Source organism: Cucurbita moschata, unplaced genomic scaffold, assembly GCF_002738365.1.
Source record: "Cucurbita moschata cultivar Rifu unplaced genomic scaffold, Cmos_1.0 Cmo_Scf00019, whole genome shotgun sequence".
Taxonomy (NCBI): Eukaryota; Viridiplantae; Streptophyta; class Magnoliopsida; order Cucurbitales; family Cucurbitaceae; genus Cucurbita; species Cucurbita moschata.
The window spans coordinates 719,272-742,503 of NW_019268535.1; the positions used below are offsets into that span (position 1 = coordinate 719,272).

The window sequence follows — 23,232 nt, forward strand, 5'->3', positions numbered from 1 at the left end:
TAGCGTCCTTACTGTTACAACGTTTGATGTTTGGCTTTGATTCTATTTGTAACAGCCAAAGTCCATCATTAACAGAGATTGTTAGTTTTAGCATGTTACGTATCACCATCAACCTCATTGTTTTAAAACACATCTGTTAGGGAGAAGTTTCCACATCTTTATAAGGAATGTTTTGTTCCTCCAACTGATGTGAGATTTCACAATCCACCCCTATTGGGTGCCCAACATCCCCGCTAACACATCGCCCCACAGTTAGCTTTAACACCATTTGAAACCATCAAAGTCCACCGCTAGCAGATATTGTTCGTTTTACCTATTATGTATTGTCGTTTGCCTCATGATTTTAAAACGCATCTATCAGGTAGAGGCTTCCGCACCCTTATAACAAATGTTTTGTTCCCTTCTCTAACCGAAGCGGATTAAGTTGGCCATTGTTGAGCCGAGAAAATCTAGAGGCCCAATAAGAGAAATGGCCCATAAGGAAACCATATAATGGGCTAATGGGCTATAGATAACTATACTATATATTTTTTAATCTTAATATTAGATTAAAAAGAAATACAAGAATTTAATATTTATTTAAATTCTTGAGTTTTTTTTTTTTTTAAAAAAAATATATTTAATTTCGTGTAAATTCTTGATTTTTTAATCTAATTAGTAAAATTAAGGCTTTTTTTTATGGTAAAAATTGGATTTTCTCCATTCTTTATCCACAGATATTAGAACGACATGTCGCAGACTTGCATCTGAAGACGATGCGTCGTTCATGTCTAATAAGACGCATTTCGGGGTTCAGAGGAAAAAGAGAGCGAGCTTCCATTGTCGCCCTGTCTCAGCCTCTCTCTCTCTCTCTCTCTCTCTCTCTCTCTCTCTCTCTCTCTCTGCCGCCCAAATTTCCGGTTTCCGCCTCGAGATTTTTCGTCTCCGAAGAAGAAGAACGGTCGCTGCAACAATTTTAAGAAGAAGAAGAAGAAGAATTGAAGGGATAAAGTTTGCGAGAGAAAGAGGAAGGGGAAGATGAAGACGACCAAAGGAGGTAAGGTGATGAACCCTACGGATGCTTATCGAAAGGAGCTTCGCAAGAAGGAATTGAAACGGGTAAATTGCTTCTCAGACCATTAATTTTGGAATTTTTGGCTCCTCAGTGAACTCCTTAGTTCCACCAATTCATCTCATTGCTGCCTTCTTCCTTCAATCCTTGTTTGTGTTCATCTTTTTGTGTTGTTTGCCACAGTGCTGTGATTTCTGTTTATCGCCTTCTCTTTTTGCTAGTAATTGAAATTGATTGGATACAGTAGCTCGGTTGGATGTATTTAGGGATTTGCCAATCCATTTCTGAAGGATTGTGCCTGCATTTAGATTGAGGGTTTTAGATAAGTGAGATATCACAAGATTCTTCTGTTATTGTCCCAAAACTGTTGCATTTTGGAAGATTGGGACTGAATAGAGAATCTTCTTGTGTTGCAGAAAGTTTACTTTTAATGTAGCGACACTGGATCAAAGTTGCTATCTCTGATGTTCTTACTCCATTTACATTTCATTTGAAAAAGGATATTTCATTATTGATAATGAAATTGAGAAGTTTATTCGGGTTTTCTTGTGGTAAGGAGTATGTAAAGAAGGAGATTGCCTTCTCATTCATTGGAACATTGTCAGCATGTTCTTGGAGTTGCAGGGCCTAGATATTGTGACTGATTGATGGTTGACAACTAGAAATCAATTTTGAAGTAGTTTTTAACGGTCCAAGCCCATCCCACTTCACTAGTAGATATTGTCCACTTTGCCCCGTTACGTATATGTTAGGGAGAGGTTTCTACACTCTTATAAAGAATGTTTCGTTTCCCTCTCCAACCGATGTGGGATCTCACAATCCACCCCCTTCGGGGCCCAGCATCCTCGTTGACACTTGTTCCCCTCTCCAATCGATGTGGGATCTCACAATCCACCCCCCTTCGGGGCTCAACGTCCTCTCTGACACACCACTCGGTACCTACCTCTAATACCATTTGTAACAACACAAGCCCACCGCTAGTAAATTTGTCCACTTTGACCCGTTACATATCGCAGTCAGCCTCACAGTTTTAAAACGTGTATGCTAGGGAGAGGTTTTCACACTCTTAGAAAGAATGTTTCGTACCCCTCTCCAACCGATGTGGGATCTTACAATCCACCCCATTTCGAGGCCCAACTTTCTCGCTGGCACTCGTTCCCCTCTCCAATCGGTGTGGAATCTTACAATCCACCCCCCTTCGGGGCTTAACGTCCTCTCTAGCACACCACTCAGTACCTAGCTCTAATACCATTTGTAACAGCCCAACCCTACCGCTAGTAAATATTGTTCACTTTGACCCGTTACGTATTGCAGTCAGTCTCACAATTTTAAAACGTGTATGCTAGGGAGAGGTTTCCACACTCTTAGAAAGAATGTTTCGTTCCTCTCTCCAACCGATGTGGAATCTCACAATCTACCCCCCTTTGGTGCCCAACGTCCTCCGACGTGGGATCTCACATAGTTCCCCTTTGGACTTATTTAACTTGGTGTTAGACTCATATGATAGTAAGTAATAGAAAGATCAGGTTTTGGAAAGATTCTTGGTATCATGACATTAAATTTCAGCTTGGTGCATTTATGGAATTTAGAACTTTGGAGGTTGAAGTTATTTGTGCATAAGAGGAAAAACTAAATCTTTTTATGAACCATGTAAATCCCCTTACAGTTTGCCTTTTTTTTTTTTGGTTATTAGTGTTTTTGTGATGTGATTGTCCATGATTGGATTCAAATCAATAACCTCTAATAACAACTGTTAATGTATGCATACCAGAATAAGAAAGAGAGGAAAAAGGTAAGGGAGGTGGGAATTTTGAAGAAAGATCCTGATACAATCAAGGAGCAAATTCAAAAGTTGGAAATAATGAGTAAGTTGCAATCTTTATGAACTCTATTAACTTTCCTCAGGTTTCTTTGTTGATTTGAGAGGCCTATTTTCTTATCTTGGTTCCTTGTGATCAACATCAAGATGTTTATCTCTTTGGTTTTTATGCAGAGGCCGATGGCGCACTCGATAAAGCTAGAAAGCACAAGAAAAGGCAGTTGGAAGATACTCTTAATCTTGTATTAAAGAAGAGGAAGGTAATTTTGCATCTAATAACTTCTCGAGAGATTTCATCCATAAAAGTTATTTTGTGTAACAACCCCAGCTAGGCTAGCATATATTGTCCTCTCTGGGGTTCCCTTCAAGGTTTTTAAAACGTATCTGCTAGGGAGAGGTTTCTACACTCTTAAAAAGAATGCTTCGTTTCCCTCTCCAATCGATGTGGAAACTCACAATCCACCCCCTTCAGGGCATAGCATCCTCGCTGGCACTCGGTCCCCTCTCCAATCGATGTGGGATCTCACAATCCACCCCCCTTCAGGGCTCAGCGTCCTTGTTGACACTCGTTTCTCTCCAATCAATGTGAGATCTCACATTTTGTCACTTAGATTTAAGACATAACTGTTATGGAGAGTGAGAACTGATCCCCTGTAATGATATGATTATTTATCGAAACACATACATTCATGTTAACTTTACGTAAGTTTTTTTCTGTTCCACCCATGGTCTTGTACTTGCGTTCTATGGCTATGTTACAACAACTATGCAAGCTAAGCATCATATTCAACTTCGTGGTTTTCCTTTAGTTTGCACATTGACAGCAAGCTTTGATCCCAACAATCATCTTGCTACTCTCTTGGACAGGAATATGAAGAGAAGATGAAGGAGAAGGGTGAGGTCCCAGTTATGTTCAGGTATGAAAGGCTATCTTACACTTAAACTGCTTTTGATCTTCATGCTGTTAAACCCGAAAAATAGGATGATTTATATTCAAGCACTGTTTTTTGTCTTTGGTCAGTCATTTGGGACCTCCAAGAAGACGAACAGCTGAAGAGGAAGAAGAGAGAGCGAAACATCCGAATCCTGAAGTGAGCAAACTCTAATTGATTATCTGGCCATTTATATCTTTCCTTGCGTTGCGTTGCATTCCTGGATTTAAATTTGATACTTTTCTGCCACTTCAGGACTCTGTTTACTACCATCCCACACTAAATCCTACTGGAGCTCCACCACCTGGGAAGCCTCCAATGTTTAAATCATCAATTGGTAAGTTAACTTCCACTTCGATCTTGCAGTAAAGAAGAAATTTACGGGGGCGTTTTTATGATTCGATGTTTCACTGAATTTTTGTCTGAATACATAGGACCAAGAGCTCCTCTGTCTGATGCTTCTACAAGTGGTGTTGCATCATCCTCAAACATGGAGCCAGAGGATGTTCCCTTGGCTGTACCTCCACCTCCCCCACCCCCTCCTTTGCCGGAATCTGCTAACATGGGCTCTGCTGATGGTTCAGCTCCACCTGATTCTTTACCTCTACCTCCTCCTCCGCCGTTGCCACCTAAGCCTGTAACATCAAACATGGGTTTACAATCGTTGCCTCCACCACCTCCTGGACCTCCACCAAGGGAACAAGTTGCTGGTCGCCCTCCCTTTATGCTGCCTCCATCTTTGCAGCAGTCAACTATGATGCACCCTCCTGGATCCAGCGAAGGTGAAAAGGATAGAAGTCGGCCTGCATTTTTGGACGATTCAACCTCCAAGGGGCCAGCACAGGTAATCTCTTTGTTTAACTTCTCCTTCATGGAATGGAACTGAAAGTGGCTGAGGTTCACTCACTACACCATGTGAGATAAGTTAACTAGCCTGGGTCCTGGTTTCTTTACTTGACTTGTCTGTGCGTAGAAAAGAGCTATATGCATGTTGTATATGTTTAGTTACATAACCTGTAAGTACTTATCTATAATAACTGTTAGCAAGCTAACATTCTTATTGGTCTCCTTCATTTAGGTGCCGACTACTCTCCCGCCACCTCCTCCCCCACCTGGGATGCCTCTAAAGTCTGCAAACGATCATTCTGAAGGCGTATCAGGTGATGAGGAGACAAATAATTCTTCAGTGGCTAAAGACGTTTCTAAACTGGTTCCTCCACCTCCACCTCCAAGACCTCCTCCAGTACCTGGGCCTTCATTGATACCAACCTTGCATCCCGATGTATTACCCCCTGGAATTTCTCGATTTCCCCCACCTCCACCTCCGCCAGATATGCGGCCAACATTATCTCAACCTGGACTCCCGCTCCCGCCCGGAATGATGGTCCCGTTAATGGCAAGGCCTCCATTTGGGCCTCCCCTTGGACCTCCACCCATGATGAGACCACCTCTTCCTCCTGGCCCTCCTCCCACTTTTCATGAGGATGACCATAACCTACATATGCCACCTGTCCCTCAAAAGCCCTCGTATGTTAAATCTGCTGCGTCGACTGTTGTTAAGCGTCCACTAGCTCAGCATACTCCAGAACTTACAGCAATGGTAAGATGTCTTAATATGCTAGTCTGGTGCAATTTGACTCTAAAAATGTGCTGTCATTGATACTAGGAATGCTAGGGTACACCATCGCTTAGTACCACAAACTTTCCCTTCATTAGCGAGTTTAATATAAAATATTCCAAGCTGGCAGCTGTTCTATATGGCTGGCAAGCTCTCAGGGAATGGATACTATTTGCTAAAGACAAGGAAATATATTACAAGAAGATAACTATAACTTATAATTAGCCACCTACTTAAACTAAACTGATTAGATTTATAATTTGGTTGTCTGCTTTCGTAGCTTGAATCTTTGATTTCAACCCAACTTAAGTAAAATTTCTTTAATAACTTCAATATTAGCGAAGAGCATTTAGAAGAAGGTACATGTTTTGAAATGTATCACAAAAGGGGAGTGAATTGGGGGCTGGTCAAGGGCAATTCATGCTTTCACACCCGAAAAAGGAATTTTCGGGCAGTTCCGCCCTTGACAAGTGTTCAAGCTACCTGAATATGGAGGTAAGGAGAAAATTATGATGTTTTTACTATACATGAAATTTATACGTTGAGATGTGTTTGTCTAAGCAGTTCAACCTAAACCAACATGTAGCTTTGGTCCATAGCATTTGGGAATTAGAAAGCTTCACTATACAATTTATCTTAATCTGCTCTAACCTCAGGAGTATCTTGCAAACTTATACCATGTCACTTATTCAGGTTCCGGCATCAGTGAGAGTAAGAAGAGAGATTGCAGCACCGAAAGCGAAACCGAAGCCTTCTCCATCAACTGCAGCAGCACCATCCATTCCCACAGCTTCTATTGTAGGGAAACCGGAGTTGATCAGCTCCTCATCAGCCCCTAAGAAACAGAGTATTGACGACTCATATATGGCATTTTTGGAGGACATGAAAGCCCTCGGCGCTCTTGATGGATGAGACGTTGAACCAGTTTATATTGGAAGAAAGGAGGAGAAACAAATGGCTTGTACGAACTTACTTGAATCGGTTCACTCTATAGATGGTCGAACTGTCTTCGAGCTCTAAAGAAACCGAACTGAGGGCAGATTTGGGGATCATCATTGCCTCTTGTCTTCAAGGTTTGCTTTGCCGCATCATAGAGGGTAGTATATACCTGCATTAGTGGTACTGCTGCATTTCTTGGTAGGGGCATTAACTTAGGCCTTGTATTGTGTCATGTAGACAGTCTTATACTTTGGAAAAATTGGAAATTGTTCATCAGATTCTATTTCGAATAGATGCCAAGCTAATCTTACCCTTACTTTCTGGGGCTTGCTACTGACGGTTGTTAAGGAAGCTTGGCCTCGTTATTTCATTGAAGCAATTGAAGCAGCTCTGGATTTCTCTCTTAAATCCATCTGTTAAGATAAACAATTCAGATAAAATTGGAGAGAATTTATTTTTTTAGATTTGATACAATCATGTGAGTGAATTCTTTGTTCGGATTCTTTTCTTCTATCACCCAAAGAAAAATGAAAAACTCGCACGTTCCACACAAGTCCACAGTCGAGGTGTTGAACTAACGTGCAAAGAGCATACTTGGTATCGTGTTTTTGTCATCAACATGTTTTAGACCAGGTGGAGCTAAGTCTTATATCACTTTTTATGTCCAACATGTTTAACACATATAGACCAGGTGGAGCTAAGTCTTATATCACTTTTTATGTCCAACATGTTTAACACGTACGTCAATATTTAGATCGAGGGGTGTCAAGCTAATAGATTTTACAACATGTTCATTAATGTGACCTGGCTAGATAATCCTACCCCTAATATAATTGGCTAGAATTAACTTACCCATTCAACTTGCCTACAGCATGAACGAATCATCATTAGCTCATCATCACGATCTTACTTGGACTTTCACCAAAAGAAAAAAGTAAAGACCACTAACCTTAGTGCTGAATAAAAAATTGTTGGGTCACCTCTCAAACCTTCCAAATGGCATAGAATATATAAATTTTGGATTCTTTTGTTTAACCTGAAACAAGTGCATGTGGACAAATTATGAATAACAATCACAATAATTCTACTAAGACGTGCTGTATAAATGAGAAACACAAATTAGAATTGGTATTAGCAAAATCGACGAAGAAGACGATCCTAGAGGGACTATGACCGCTTAGACCAAGAAAATTTGAGGCTGATACCCTGAAATGTTATAGGTCGTACGCGCGCCACACGGATGTATTCAACGAGTCTATAGCCTTGGCCGACAGGCTCGCTTTGAAATTTCATCGTGATGGAGATAGATCATTGCAATTGTAGGTCTTCAACAAGAAATTCTTAGTAAGCGTGAGTCATTAACTCACGTTGACTACGTCCCTATCCTTTATACGCATCATCCTGCTACTACCCATTTTGATTTCAACTTTTCCCTTTCGCCACTTCCAACCCATCATTACAATTCTTGTTTTCCCATTAATAAATCCAAGTGGGTTCCTCTAAAATTTGAAACTTTTGTCCTTTCGGTTCACTTTTTGGTGGAGTTAGGTTCGGAAACGATTGATTGGAGCTACGGCGACGAAATTTCCATTCAACGGGTAGCCTTATCCGACTTGAATTTCTTTCTCAGAACCAGTGGGTTTCTCAACAACCGTATTCAATTCGACAGCAAATGCAAGTAAAGCCAATGAAACAGGTTTTCAATATCCATTAATAAAAGAAGCTCTGATATATTTGACCTATAATATTCATATGATTCGAAGGAAACATGTCGAGATCTTGAAGGGGATCCAAAGGGGTTTGTAATTTATCATTTCTTGACACAGACAGTGCGTTTTGAAAATGGGATTAAACAAAGTCCAAGGGTATGAGATTTTGAAGTCAGTCATGGCCACCATGTTGTCTTTTCTTTTAGCTTGAAATGCTGACTGACAGCCCTTTTAGACTATTTACAATCTTTCTACCGTATGTCCTGGTTTTCCTGAGCTTATCCCAAGGGATGGACTGAAGAACATCTCTTTTCCTCTCTCTCTAGCTCTCTCTGTTCTTCATCTATTTGGGGCTATGGGGCGTTTCATTGGGTTCATCCTCTTCCTCTGTGGGCTTCTGCTGCTTGTTCATCCTACAGTTTCACTTCCCTTGTGCTCTGATTCAAGTAGGTTCTTGTTCTTCTCTTTTACTTGGTTTAATGTTTACTTATTCTACTGAAAACCCTTTTTCTCTGTAGCGGCGCCCTCTACTTTGAACTCTACATTGGAGTTTTGTCCTTATAAGGGGAGTGTTTGCTGCAACTCTACACAAGATGGCAATATACAGAGACAATTCCAAGAGATGAACATTTCTGATCCTGCCTGTTCTTCCCTTGTTAAATCCATTGTCTGTGCGGTAAGCCTTGTTGATCCCTAAAGCAATATATATTAATGCTTAGTGTGTAGCCTGTTTGCTTGATGCTTTTGGGGAGGTTCTATAGGAACTATGTCATGATAAGATAATAGCTAAATGATTTCTAAAGAGAAGTTGGTTTCTGCTATCTCTCTTTTCACCTGTTCTTCCACTGTGCACACCGCCGGGTGACTGGCTCTGGTACCATTTGTAACAGCCTAAGCCCACTGCGAGTAGATATTGTCCATTTTGGCTCGTTACGTATCGCTATCAGCCTTACGGTTTTAAAATGTGTCTGTTAGGGAGAGGTTTCCACACTCTTATAAAGAATGTTTCGTTTCCTTATCCAACTGATGTGGGATCTCATAGTCCACCTCCTTTGAGGAACACACGTCCTTGCTGGCACACCTCCTGGTGACCAGCTTTGATACCATTTGTAACAGCTCAAGCCCACCGCTAGTAGATATTATCCACTTTGGCTCATTACGTATCGTTGTCAGCCTCACGGTTTTAAAACACGTCTAATTAGGGAGAGGTTTCCACATCCTTATAAAGAAAGCTTCATTCCCTTATCCAACCGATGTGGGGATCTCACAATCCACCTCCCTTGGGGAACCAACGTCCTCGCTGGCACACCTCCTGGTGACCAGCTCTGATACCATTTGTAACAGCTCAAGCCCACCGCTAGTAGATATTGTCCGCTTTGGCTCGTTACGTATTGCTGTCAGCCTCATAGTTTTAAAACGCGTCTAATTAGGGAGAGGTTTCCACACTCTTATAAAGAATGCTTTGTTCCCTTATCCAACCGATGTGGAATCTCACAATCCACCCTCCTTGGGGAACCAGCGTCCTCGCTGGCACACCGCCTAGTGACTGGCTCTGATACCATTTGTAACAGCTTAAGCCCACCGCTAGTAGATATTGTCTACTTTGGCTCGTTACATATCGCAGTCAACCTCACGATTTTAAAACGCGTCTACCAGGGAGATGTTTCTACACTCTTATATGAAATGCTTCGTTATCCTCTTCAACCGATGTGAGATCTCACAATCCACCCCTCTTGGGGACCCAGCGTCCTCGCTGGCACATCGCCTGGGACCGGCTTTGATACCATTTGTAATAGCTCAAGCCCATCACTAGTAGACATTGTTCGTTTTGGCTCGTTACGTATCGCTGTTAGCTTCACTATTTTAAAACCCTTATAAAGAATGCTTCGTTACCCTCTCCAACCGAGGTAGGATCTCACGTAGTATTTCTACGTTTGTTTACAGTAAGGATTCACCTTAGCGTAATAACCTGATATGGACATTAGTTTATATGATAGACTGATTGGACTTGTTTGATGATCATCTTGGATACTTATTACTTGTGGTATCTGTATCTCTAACCTTAATCCAAATTTGTCTTCCTTCTTATCATATCTACAGAGGTGTGATCCATTTTCGGGAGATCTATATATAGTCAATTCCACGCCTAGATCAGTTCCTCTTCTTTGCAACTCAACTTCAGAAAATTCACCACAATCCAACCAAGCAGCCACTGACTTCTGCTCTACAGTATGGGATACATGCCAAAATATCACCATTGTCAACTCCCCCTTTGCCCCTTCTTTACAGGGTCGAGCTGGAGTACCGACTAACTCGAGTACTAGCAAGCTCTCGGATCTCTGGCTTTCGAAAACCGACTTTTGCAATGCATTTGGAGGATCATCAACTGAAGAATCAGTCTGCTTTGTTGGTGAACCTGTTTCCCTTAACAATACCAAACTTCCTAGCCCTCCAGATGGCCTATGTCTTGAGAAAATTGGAAATGGATCTTACCTGAACATGGTGGCTCATCCTGATGGATCTAATCGTGCATTCTTCTCTAACCAAGCAGGCAAAGTTTGGTTGGCAACTATTCCCAAGATGGGGTCAGGAGGAGTGTTGGAGCTCGACGAATCGAAACCGTTCGTAGATTTAACCGATGTAGTTAACTTAGATACTCAATTTGGCATGATGGGGCTTGCATTTCATCCAAATTTTGCACAAAATGGAAGGTTTTTTGCTTCTTTCAATTGTGACAAAGTTAAGTGGCCAGGGTGTTCTGGAAGATGTTCTTGTAATTCTGACGTTAATTGTGATCCTTCTAAACTACCATCTGATAGCGGATCCCAACCGTGTCAGCATCAAAGTGTTGTTGCAGAGTACACTGTGAACGGCAGTGCATCCCAGCCTTCATTGGTATAAATCTCTAAACACTTAGCTTATTTTTGAATGCTTTCTGGGTTTAAGCTTGTGGGATCTCAAATGGAATATCAATTCTTGTTTTCAGGCAACAACTGCAAAACCAACAGAAGTGAGAAGAATAATCACAATTGGTCTTCCTTTTACCTCTCGTCATGCAGGACAGATACTCTTTGGGGAAGATGGGTACCTTTACTTCATGATGGGCGATGGCGGCGGTCAAGGTGGTGATCCTTACAATTTTTCTCAGAACAAGAAGTCGTTGCTTGGAAAGATTATGAGGCTCGATATCAATAACATTCCAAGTAAGTTATAACATACCATTGTGGAGGTCCGTGATTCATAACATGGTATCAGAGTCATGCCCTTGAACCTAGCCATGTAGTGTCGAACAAAGGAATTGCTAGTCAAAAGTGACTCAAGTGTTGAACAAAGAGGGTACTTTGTTTGAAGGCTCCAAAGAAAGGAGTCGAGCCTCGATTAAGGGGAGACTATCCGAGGGCTACATAGGCCTCAGGTGTGGCTCTATAGTGTACTTTATTCGAAGGGAGGATTGTTGACATTGGCTAATTAAGAGATGGTCATGGGTTTATGAGTAAGGAATGCATCTTCATTGGTACGAACCCTTTTGAGGAAACCAAAAGAAAAGCCATGAGAGCTTATACTCAAAATGGACAATATCATACAATTGTGGAGGGCCATAATTCCTAACATGGTATCAGAGTCATATCATTTAACTTAGCCATGTCAATAGAATCCTCAAGTGTCGAACAAAGAAATTGCTAGCCTCAAAGTATAGTCAAAAGTGACTCAAGTGTCGAACAAAGGGTGTACTTTGTTCGAGGGCTCCAAAGAAAGGAGTCAAGCCTCAATTAAAGGGAGGTTGTTTGAGGGCTACATAGGCCTCAGGAGAGGCTCTATGATGTACTTTGTTCGAGGGGAGGATTATTGAGAATTATTGGGAGGAAGTCCCACATTGGCTAATTAAGGGAACGATCATGGGTTTATAAGTAAGGAATACATCTCCATTGGTATAAGGTCTTTTCTGGAAACCAAAAGTAAAGCCACGAGAGCTTATACTCAAAGTGGACAATATTATACCATTGACTGTTCTCCGATACATTCAAACACGTGAGTCCCCTCATACTGTTCTCATTTTTGTATGTACAGGTTCAGAAGACATTAATAAACTTGATCTATGGGGAAACTATTCTATTCCTAAAGACAACCCATTTGTTGAAGATCAAGGTGCACTGCCAGAGATATGGGCTTACGGATTGAGAAATCCCTGGCGATGCAGTTTCGATTCAGAAAGACCTTCCTACTTCATGTGTGGAGATGTTGGGCAGGTTTGAATATCCCACTTACATTAGAATGTTCATAATGCTACTCATTTTGAACAACACTTCAAATAATTGCTATACCTGTTCTTACAGGATCGATTCGAAGAGGTGAACATCATCTCAAAGGGTGGAAACTATGGCTGGAGTGTTTATGAGGGTCCTCTTTTGTTCGTTCCGAATTCATCCCCTAAAGAATCCACACCTATAGATGCCATAAATCCAATCTTTCCTGTGATGGGCTACAACCATTCTTCCATAAACAAGAACACAGGTTCGGCATCGATAACAGGGGGTTATTTCTATCGGTCTAACACCGATCCGTGTTTGTACGGAAGGTACGTATGTTTATATGCATTCATAGTCTCTGAAATGACCTTGTTCAGGACAATGCAAGTATTCATAGGCTCAATGTGTTCTTATTGAGCAGGTACTTGTATGCAGATTTGTATGCTTCTGCTATTTGGACAGGAACTGAAACCCCAAATAACAGTGGGAACTTTACCACAAATGATATTCCTTTCAGTTGTGCTCCTGATTCTCCCATACCTTGTAGTTCCACTCCAGGAAGTCCTCTTCCAGCTTTGGGCTATGTCTTTTCATTTGGTGAGGACAATGACAAGGACATTTACATTCTAACCAGCAGCGGAGTCTACAGGTTCGTCCCGCCAAGTCGTTGTAAATACACTTGCTCGTTGGAAAACGTAACAACAACAGTTGGAAGCTTGAGTCCAACGCCGTCGCCTCCGTCTCGAGCAAGTCGGTCAACGAACTCATGGAGCTGCCTGGTGCTCCTACTGCTGCTGCTTTTCACTTGTGGCTGACTACATGGTTGATATGGAAGGGCACTGGTATGTACTATTGGGAAGAAATCTGGCTCTTTTTCTTCTTCTTTCTTTGGTTTCTTCCACTGATTTGAGTTTATCATAACTTAGTTGTTGTGTGAGATAGTTTTCTGGTTGGGATTTTGGGACAGGATTTGTTTTTGGTGAAGCTCTTAATTGTTGTTGTGGAACCTATAGAATGTATAATGTATAAGGCATCCATATCATAAGAGAATCACCCTCAAGATTTGCTCCAATAAGAAGTACTTTGTGCATTGTTATGGTTTAGAACTTGTTTTTGGTCAATAGAGGTTTAAAATTTTAAATATTACCATATCTCTGCCACTTCTTTGTTCTCCCATATTATATATAAGTTGGGATCTACGCGTAAGAATGAACGGTGTGAAGCATAGTTGTGAGATCCCACATCGGTGAGAGAGTGGAACAAAACATTGTTTATAAGAGTGTGGAAACCTCTCCATGGTGAATGCATTTTAAAACCTTGAGGAGAAGCCCAAAGAGGATAATAACTGCTAGGATAGAGCTTTTTAAGCCAGTTACCGATATTTCTGAAACAGCATTCTAGCAAGTTCACCTATTTTAGCTGCAATGGCTTGGGTAAGGATGGGAAAACATCTTGGAAGTCTAAAGAGGAGACAATATCGATAAGCAGTGGTGGCTTGGGCGAGGATGTGGAAACCTTTCAGAAGTTCAAAGAGAACAATATCTATTAGCTGCAGTGGCTTGGACGAGAATGTGGAAACCTTTTGGAAGCTCAAAGATGATAATATCTACTAGCTGTGGTGGCTTGGGCGAGAATGTGGAAACCTCTCGGAAGCCCAATGAGAACAATATTTGCTAGCTACGGTGGCTTGAGCAAGAATGTGGAAACCTCTTGGAAGTCCAAAGATGAGAATATTTGCTAGTTGCGGTGGCTTGGGTGAGGATGTGGAAAGCTTCCGGAAGCTCAAAGATAACAATTGATGAAGTTTTTGGAAGAAAATGAAACTACTTTTTTTTCGGAGCTATTATGAAATAATGCGTTTGACAAGCAAGTACAAGGTTGTTAAATAAAGTTAGATGAAACTTTATTAGACACTATGATAGGTAAATACGAGATACTCATTTAAATCTAATTGAGACAATGCGGATTGGTTGGTTTGATCAATGGTTCTGTCATTTTTTTACTATGCTCAAAGATCTCTCCTCAACAATTTCAGGTCAATCAGTTCATGTTACTGTGCCTTCTAAATTGACAATCTTAAATTGATGTATATTAACATGTCGATATTGAGCAATGCACGTTGACAATCATGTATATAATCTCACAAGCAAGTGCCTAAATTCATCTCGAAACTATATTTCTTAATATATTTATATCATAAGACAATAAATCCCAAACATAACCAAATCAACATATAGATAGATTGAAGAAGAAAGATCTAACCATTTTCCTTCTTCATTGCTCGTCACCATTTTCTTGCCTTGCTCCGCAAGCCAAAATCCTGACCAATCAGTCCACACTTTCAAGAACAGCTATTGATTTTGGAGATTCTTTTGATTTTTCTGCCCGTTTCTCTTCCTTCGTTGACTCAATCTCCGCCGCGCGCTTCAGCTCTTCCAGGCTACGAATCAACCTACGAAGAGAATTCTCAGCGGCTTCTTGCCGGGACTTCGGCATGAGATTCTCTGCAACATCCGCCGGCGTGATTTTTGCTCCTTTGATAAGGTCTTGAATCTCCTCAAAAAGCTCATGTGTTTCGATGTTCAAGTAGTTCTTAGACAGTACTTTGAAGGCTTGAAAGGTGCAGTAAGAGAGCTCGATGTGTTTGTCCATTCGTCCACTTCGAATTAACGCTGGATCGAGCTTCTCCACGTGATTTGTGGTGAAAACGATCAGCCTCTCTCCGCCGCACGCCGACCAAATTCCGTCGATGAAATTCAGCAATCCAGACAGAGTCACTCTGCTTTTCACTTCTTCTTCTTCTCTCTTCAAATGTTCCTTAATTAACTTCTCTTTCTCTTTCACTTTCTCCTCATCTTTCGAGCTTTCTTCCTTCTTGATTTTCCTCTGCCCTGTGAGTTCCAGTGAACAATCGATGTCTTCGATAACGATTATCGATTTACTCGTCGTTTCAATTAGAAGCTTCCGAAGCTCTGTATTGTCCTTCACCGCCGTTAATTCCAAATCGTAAACGTCGTAGTTGAGCAAATTTGCCATGGCGGCTATCATCGTCGATTTCCCCGTCCCTGGCGGGCCGTACAGAAGGTAGCCTCGTTTCCAAGCTTTGCCGATTCTAGCGTAATAATCTTTGCTTTCCCTAAATGTGAGTAAATCTTCCACAATCTCTTGCTTCTTCTCTGGATCCATGGCGATTGTATCAAAGTTAGCAGGATGCTCGAAGTACACTTCGCTCCACATCGTCGATTGCCGGTGAATCGTCCATCGATTTCCAGTTCCATTAGTGTACAGCTTCCTCTGCCTTCGATTCACTTTGATTTCTCTCCCTTCCTTCAGTACATGCTTCAAATACGATTCAGTTACAAGGTTTCGATGCTTCTTATGAAATTTAAGTTGGTAGTATCTCCGATCGGGCTCTGGATACAGAGAGGTAGATTTCTTTGCCGATCCAGAGATTTTGCTCAAAGTCCACCAGAATTCGGCGTTTTCATATTCATCGGTAATTTTTTCGTACTCGTCTATATTCAGTGAGAAATTGTTCTTGTTATCCCCGACCTCGGCTTTGAGTCTTTTCGCATCATCTGAAAGTTTAGTGCTCAGATAAGATTCAACCGCTGCGAAGGCTTTGCTTCGATTGAGGCGTTCGCCAACGAATTCGTAGATTGCGATTCGAACGTACGGATTAGGATAGATGTAATCGATGAAGTTGTTTAAATATCTATGGAGATATTGGCGGAGGTCGTGAGGGCAGTACTGGCGGATGATCGTCCACGTGAACATGATCGTCGCGAGTGTAGAGCTTGTGGATGCCAAAAGCTCCGCTATCGTCGGCGGCCTCCTTCTGACTACCGCTCTGCTGTCGCGGCCGTCAGAGTCATTGGAATTTGAGGTTCCATTCTTCTTCGACCTTGTAGAAGTGAAATCCATGGAGTTACGGTATGTAAGCAGAGGAACGAGAAGGAAGAAGAAGACGACGAGTTGGAAATTTTGGACAGTGTGGAGGAAAACATTAAGCGCCACAATTTTATAGACAAATTAGCGACGTCATTACCTAATTGTGACACGTGTCATCCTCCCATTAGTGGCACTGCTTTTCATTGACTCATTGAAGTCTTTTATTATCGACACTATTTATTATTATTATTTTTTGATCGGGTTCGATTTAGGTTGACTCAAAGTTTTTTTCTTTGAACGGGTTCGATTCCGTTTCCAAAAAATAACTTAACCAAACCCAATATTCTATATAACCTAACCTAGTTCATAAGGTTCGGGTTGGTCGGGTTTTTGGACTTGGTGACACCCCTAAAAATTGTCACATCAGATATTATCTACTATGCTTCGTTACATATCACCATCAGTCTCACGAGTTTAAAACGTATCAACTTGGGAGAAATTTCCACACCCTCGTAAGATTATAAGAAATGCTGTGTTTCCCTCTTTAATCGATGTGAGATCTCATAAAATCCACCTTGAGCCCAACATCCTCACTCGCCTGCTATTTGGCTCTGATACCTTTTGTAATAGTCCAAGCCCACATCCTCACTCTCACACCACTTGTTTTTTTTGGCTCTGATACCTTTAGTAACAGTCCAAGCTCACCAATAGTAGATATTGTCTGCTACGACCTGTTTTATTTGGTTTTGATACCTTTTGTAACAGTTCAAGCCCACCAATAGTAGATATTGTCTGCTACGACCTGTTTTGTTGGCTCTGATACCTTTTGTAACAGTTCAAGCCCACCAATAGTAGATATTGTCTGCTACGACCTGTTTTGTTTTGCTCTGATACCTTTTGTAACAGTCCAAGCCCACCAATAGTAAACATTATCTGCTATGGTCTATTACGTACCGTTGTCAACCTTATGATTTTAAAACGGGTCTACAAATAAGAGGTTTACACACATTGTAAAAATATCTTGTTTTAATCTACGTGCGATCTCATACATTGTATCTATATAATGAGTTTTATATTTTTTAAGAAAAAATTAAAAAACAAAAACAAACTTTTTTTAAATTATTTTTTTAGCCCTTAAAATATTAAATATTAAAAGTAGATAACGACAGATAGAAACACATAAAAAGTACTGTCCATGAATTTAATTTTCAACCAAAGAGCATTAGCCGAATTGTCCTTTCCCTCTTATTTATTTATTATTATTATTTTATTGTTTCAAAAATAACCTTAAACTTTAAAGATTAATTTCAACCGTATTTTTATTAATTTAGGTATTTTTATTAATTTAATCATAAGATAAAGAGGGCTCGGGAAATAATGAATTTGATATTTGGAATATTTTCTTCTCTACATGAACTAAAAAAATTACCTAAAACCAAGGCTCGAGACAAAATACAAGGGCAGGATTCATGCTCGGGTGCAAGCAGCAGTCAAAAAAATGGTGTTGACTGCAGGTAACAACGAGGGCCGAACATTGGTTCGGTTCGGTGCGGTTTGGTTGGTTTCGTGTTCGTGTTCATCTCATGTTGCAACACTCGGGTTTCACTCGTCTCTGTAATTTGTTCCAGAGGCAAATCATCTGTCTGGGAGATTGGTAATGAGCTGTGTGATACTCTTCTATGCATCCAAACTGGCAATACTTGAAACTGTGCACATATTTCACTGTTTTTGAGCTGTTGAATTGCTCCACCCACATCCCCATACTCACATCTTCCATCTTAAATAACTGTTCAAAGAAACAACACAATCTTTTGAATTCATGTTTTATGCAAAGAACTCGAGCTCGAGGTGCTGCTCGTAAAAATCAAACATACCCTTAATTTACGTCTCTCGAAGTTTGATATCACGAAACGAGCAATGTCGGAAGACACGATGTACCCCGGTCCATTTGCGTAGGGTGGATAATCTTCTTCTGGCCATTCCTGAAACATAAGATAACGAGTCTATGTTGATTGATTTGTCTCGATAGATAAAAACGTGTCTTTGCAACCATCTAGATGTGAGATCCTAGATCGGTTGGAGAGGGAAACGAAACATTTTTTATAAGGGCGTGGAAACCTTTCCCTGGCAGACACGTTTTAAAAACCTTGAGGGGAAGTCCGAGAAAGCCCAAAGAGGACAATATTTGCTAGCGGTAAGTTTGACCCGTTATCGAGTGGTGTGCCAGCGAGGACGTTGGGCCCCAAAGATGGGTGGATTGTGAGATCCCACAACGGTTGGAGAGGGAAACGGAACATTCTTTATAAGGGTGTGGAAACCCCTCCCTATCATACACGTTTTAAAACCTTGAGGGGAAGCCTGAGAAAGCACAAAGCGAACAATATTTGCTAGCGGTGGGTTTGACCCATTACAAATGGTATCAAAGCCAGATACTGAGTGGTGTGTCAGCAAGGACGCTGGTCCCAGAGGGGGGTGTGGATTGTGAGATCCCTCATCGGTTGGAGAGTGAAACAAAACATTTTTTATAAGGGAGTGGAAACCTCTCCCTAGCATACGCATTGTAAAAACCTTGTGGGGAAGCCCGAGAAAACCCAAAGAGGACAATATCTGCTAGTGGTGGGTTTGACCCGTTACAAATGGTGTCAGAGCCAGATACCGAGCGGTGTGCCAGCAAGGACGCTGGGCCCCAAAGGGGAGTGGATTGTGAGATCCCACATCGGTTGAAGAGGGGAACGAAACATTCTTTATTAGGGTGTGGAAACCTCTCCCTAGCATACACGTTTTAAAACCTTGAGGGGGAAGCTCCAAAAAACTCAAAGAAGACAATTTCTGCTAGTGGTGGGTTTAGCCCGTTACAAATGGTATCAGCACCAGATACTGATCAGTGTGCCAGCGAGGACGCTGGGCTCGAAAGAGGGGTGGATTGTGAGATCCCACATCGGTTGGAGAGTGGAACGAAACATTCTTTATAAAGGTGTGAAAACCTCTCCCTAACATGCACGTTTTAAAACCTTGAAGGAGAGCCCGAAAAGAAAAGCCCGAAAAGAAAAGCCCAAAGAGGACAATATCTACTAGCAGTGGGATTGGGTTGTTACACTAGATATACAAGGTCAAGATATACACGAAACATACCTCGTACGTGACAGCCCATTTTCCGTAGCGCAGGGGCTTGTGGTAGTAATTTATGTTGCCAATGTAAACGCTACCAGCTCGAGCTACACTCCTAACTTCATTCATAACCGAATCTACTTTTACAAACGTATCGTCGTCACATTTCATAATATATTTTGCAGACACAGCACGAACCTACGTAAACAATATCGAATTCACAGGATTAATCACGAGACGACTTTTCTTCGTATCAATATTTCAGCTAAAAAAAACTCACCCCATATTCACAGATGGCCACAGTTTTCAAAACCACAAGGTCATAGTTATCCATGTAAGGAACTATGACTATATCACCAAAAAACTCGGCTTCTTTCTTCAACTCGACATTTACTTCTTTTCGTGCATGCTGCATAGATATGAACTCGAAACGGTTATATCAATGTAACGATGCAGATTAACGTGAACTCGAACGAGAAAGAACTGTTCTTGTTGTTACTTACAAGTGCTACGAAGAATCGAGCTACAATCCTTGACGACTTTATAAGTTTATGCTGCATCCAAGACTTCCTTACGGCCATCCGCTCGGCGAAATGGTTGCCAGCAGAGAGAATGCCGATGAAAAGATCTACCTCGCCATCAGGAAGAAGCGGTGCTTGCCACCTTCTCGACTTCTCGAGGTGCTGCTGAGGCGCGAAACTAGGATGTGATCTTGGCAAAGAAGCAGCCAACACAGACTGAACATCAATGTCTCCAATGGCGGATAGTCCAGTGGCGTCTTCAAGGGCAAATCCCTGTAAAACAGCCATTAGGGAAGGAAGAAAAACGTTCGGTAAACGTATCGGTATCGATCATTTCTTTACTCACAGTTCGATAAGGGAACGAAATAACATGTTTCCCATCAACAGTGACATGGTAACCTTCAAAGCCTGCACTAAGCGTTAGAACAAAGAGCTTGTCTTCAGCAAAAGGAAAAGGCCAGTCTATATCCATTCTTTTTGTTCGGCCAATGAGTCGGTTCAACCACCACGTCGCCTTCGACTGCTCTGAGTGCCCCTCGTCGTCTCTTATCCACTTTTCACATTTCACCTGGCCATCAACTGTAGAAATTTTAAGAATTACTCAAACTAATAACAACTCAAGCTCACCGCTAACCGATATTTTCACACCCTTATAAAGAATGCTTCGTTCTCTCTCCTCCCCTACCGATGTGGGGTCTCACAATTGGACATGAGTCAGTGTACCAACACAGACACTGAGCTCCGAGGGGAGTGGACTAGGAGGGTCCCACATCGATTAGAGAACGAGTACTAGCAAGGACGCTGAGCCCTGAAGGGAGGTGGGAGAACGAAGCATTCAGTTGTAAACCTTTCCCTTAGCAAACGCGTTTAAAAAGGGAAGCCCAAAGAGGACAATAGCTTGGGTCGTTACATATATCACGATTCAGAACAATATCCATAATGCACTCAACAACCAAGCAGAATTCAACAATACATTGTAATGATATACAGACTAAATGAAACAGAACACAATAACAGGAGCCTAATGATCACAAAAACATCATCAAAAGACCAAACTCTAGCAAAATCAATGTTTTGTTCATATGAATTCAGCAAAATCCAATGCTCTGGCAAGCTACAAACCCACAAAAGATATCAATATTCACAATACCTGTCTCTTCATTGGCCTTCGACTTCCAGCCTTCGCATCGAACCGCCGAGCCCCATTGCATCCTGTAACAAGTATTCAGTTCAATCACAGGCCTCCCACTCCAATCCCCTTTCAATCTTGGATTGAAATGCAAAATCCTTGGAGGATCTTCACCCTCCACAGTGTTCAAGCCCTGCAACTCCAATATAAACTGTGAAACCATCACAGATTCTTCACCATTTCTCACCATAGTTATCTGAGGATCATATTCAGGATGAGCAACTCTCGGCTTACCCACAAGCGTTATGTGGGATCCCAACGTGAGCCCACAGGGCAGCAACATAACACCACCATGAGCTAAAAACTCAACCCCAGATAAAGAAATTGAATGTGGGCAAGAAGAGTTTGATTCTTTTTCAGCCTTCTTCTTCGCTATATGATGAATCTTTCCAGATTCAAGTTCATCCCAGAATTTCTTCCCCACCTCGGAAGCAATCTTTGCAGACCTGTAGAACTCAGAAACTGCATCTTCAAGCCCTGATTCGAACGCTTCCGTTTCCAAAGCCAACCCAGAAATGATTTTATTGAACTGAGTTAGTCGACTTGGAGTCGGCTGTAATGAATTTCTAGATATGTTCTCCAAAGGGCGAGATGGGGCTTCTCGTTCTTCCAAATCTTCCTCGCTCTCAAGCGGAGGAGGGCGAGATAAAGAATCTGGAGAAACTACGCCGGACCCAACTCGGAAAACAAGAGGAATCTCTAAAGAAACAAGAAGGAGATACAGAAATCCGATGAACAAAAGGATTTGAATCGATCTCTGTCTCGTTAACGAGACGATCATATCGACTTTTTCCGATTTGGGTCTCTTCATTTCTAGTTTGAAGGTAGGGATTTACAGAGATACCCCACCTTCAACTCCCGGAAAAGAAAGAAGAACAACAATCTTCCTTAAAGAAGAACTTGAAATCGATTGGATTAATCGAAAACCCTCGATTGTTAACTGTTCTTCTTCGTTCTTTTAGGGGAAAAGACACCCAGATGAACAGTTAACGCGATTCTAAACAGAAATTTCTTAAAATTTTGCGAAATCGAAAGAGACCCAACACTCAAAATGTTCTTAAAATTGAAATCAAAAAGGAAAAAGGGGGAAAGAACTCGGGTCCGATGAATATAAGCGCGTAAGAACGGTGTTGAAGTCGGTGAAGAAGATGGAGGAAAATGAATGGGTTGAATAGAATAATGGGGTTTGATTTTTAAATGCGTGAAGAATAATGATGAAAACTTTTGAAAGAAAAAGCAATGGCTTTCCAACGGAAACAGATGGAATCTTCTTCCAATGAGAATTTGAAAATGAGAGGAGGTGGACTTGGTCTCAGTCAGCTTTCTATATAGTGTTGTTTCCACCCAACGGCTCCTCCTCGTCGCTTTCCTTCACTCTTTTTCTTGTTTTTGTTGCCTTCTAAGCCCCTTTTTGCTTCTTTTTTGTGCCGTTTGGTGAACTTCTTTCATTCAATCTATTCATTTTGTTTCAAAAAGTTTTGATTTTTAGTTCAAATTCGCTTACCCAACTGAGTTCGTGAGTGAAATATGAACAGATTTGAGCTTGTCGGGGTCCAACCCGTGTTTGACTAAGAATACGATAAAATATAATTGGGTTGTGTTTCTTTTGTGTTTAAAGATATGTGGAGTAAGAAAGTTCATCTGTTTGAGTGTCATACTAGTAGAGCTTACCCAACTGAGTTCAAGAATGAAATATGAACGGATTTGAGCTTGTCGTGTCTAATCCGTGTTTGACTAAGAATACGATGAAATATAACTGGGTTTTTGTTTCTTTTGTGTTTAAAGATACGTGGAATAAGAGAGTTCATCAGTTTGATTGTCACACTAGTAGAGTTTACCCAGCTGAGTTCACGAGTGAAATATGAACAGATTTGAGCTTGTCGAGTCTAATCCGTGTTTGACTAAGAATACGATCAAATATAACTGGGTTTTGCTTCTTTTGAGTTTAAAGATACGTGGAGTAAGAGAATTCATCTGTTTGTCTAAGAGAGAGACATAAATGAACTGGGAGGAATAATAAAAGTGATACTAAATATAGAATGACTAAGAAATGTTAAAAGAATTGGAAGTTAATATCTATGTCAACAAAGTGCACTTTCCTTTCCAGTAGCTTAATCATAAAAACTCTAAAGTTAAGCATATTTTGTTTGGAGCACTCGTTTTAGTCCATGGGAGATAGTCTTTACTGCAAGAAGCTAGGACGTTGGG

General features: G+C 41.2%; 4 protein-coding genes across 7 annotated transcripts; 2 read left to right on the top strand and 2 right to left on the bottom strand.

Annotated features, from left to right (window-relative positions):
• The first annotated feature begins 865 nt into the window (after positions 1 to 865).
• On the top strand, positions 866 to 6,694 carry LOC111456888 (WW domain-binding protein 11-like). The gene is made up of 9 exons (XM_023098944.1): positions 866 to 1,098; positions 2,823 to 2,916; positions 3,045 to 3,130; positions 3,738 to 3,787; positions 3,892 to 3,961; positions 4,058 to 4,139; positions 4,237 to 4,646; positions 4,881 to 5,402; positions 6,114 to 6,694. Exons 1-9 carry the CDS (start codon positions 1,018 to 1,020, stop codon positions 6,330 to 6,332), a joined length of 1,614 nt encoding a protein of 537 aa, XP_022954712.1. The 5' UTR covers positions 866 to 1,017; the 3' UTR covers positions 6,333 to 6,694.
• Positions 6,685 to 16,315, bottom strand: LOC111456889 (AAA-ATPase At3g28580-like). Of its 4 annotated transcripts, XR_002712833.1 has the most exons (3): positions 14,578 to 16,315; positions 7,309 to 7,395; positions 6,689 to 6,772 (listed from the first exon to the last, which is right to left on the bottom strand). XR_002712833.1 is itself a non-coding variant. In XM_023098945.1 (1 exon), the coding sequence occupies exon 1, from the start codon at positions 16,237 to 16,239 to the stop codon at positions 14,644 to 14,646; it is 1,596 nt and encodes a 531-aa protein (XP_022954713.1). In that variant the 5' UTR covers positions 16,240 to 16,315; the 3' UTR covers positions 14,425 to 14,643. The 4 variants fall into 4 exon arrangements, 1 of the variants encoding a protein (XP_022954713.1); XR_002712834.1 differs by lacking the exon at positions 7,309 to 7,395 and having other exon boundaries at positions 6,685 to 6,772; XR_002712832.1 differs by lacking the exon at positions 6,689 to 6,772 and having other exon boundaries at positions 7,044 to 7,395.
• LOC111456887 (HIPL1 protein-like) lies at positions 7,864 to 13,418 on the top strand. The gene is made up of 7 exons (XM_023098941.1): positions 7,864 to 8,514; positions 8,587 to 8,744; positions 10,169 to 10,963; positions 11,055 to 11,271; positions 12,137 to 12,315; positions 12,403 to 12,644; positions 12,737 to 13,418. The coding sequence occupies exons 1-7, from the start codon at positions 8,424 to 8,426 to the stop codon at positions 13,128 to 13,130; spliced, it is 2,076 nt and encodes a 691-aa protein (XP_022954709.1). The 5' UTR covers positions 7,864 to 8,423; the 3' UTR covers positions 13,131 to 13,418.
• A 1,256-nt stretch (positions 16,316 to 17,571) lies between the features above and the next one.
• Positions 17,572 to 22,322, bottom strand: LOC111456938 (hydroxyproline O-galactosyltransferase GALT6-like). Its single transcript, XM_023099013.1, has 7 exons — positions 20,986 to 22,322; positions 20,182 to 20,414; positions 19,818 to 20,108; positions 19,595 to 19,723; positions 19,339 to 19,512; positions 18,081 to 18,188; positions 17,572 to 17,992 (listed from the first exon to the last, which is right to left on the bottom strand). The coding sequence occupies exons 1-7, from the start codon at positions 21,833 to 21,835 to the stop codon at positions 17,783 to 17,785; spliced, it is 1,995 nt and encodes a 664-aa protein (XP_022954781.1). The 5' UTR covers positions 21,836 to 22,322; the 3' UTR covers positions 17,572 to 17,782.
• Between the last annotated feature and the right edge of the window lie 910 nt (positions 22,323 to 23,232).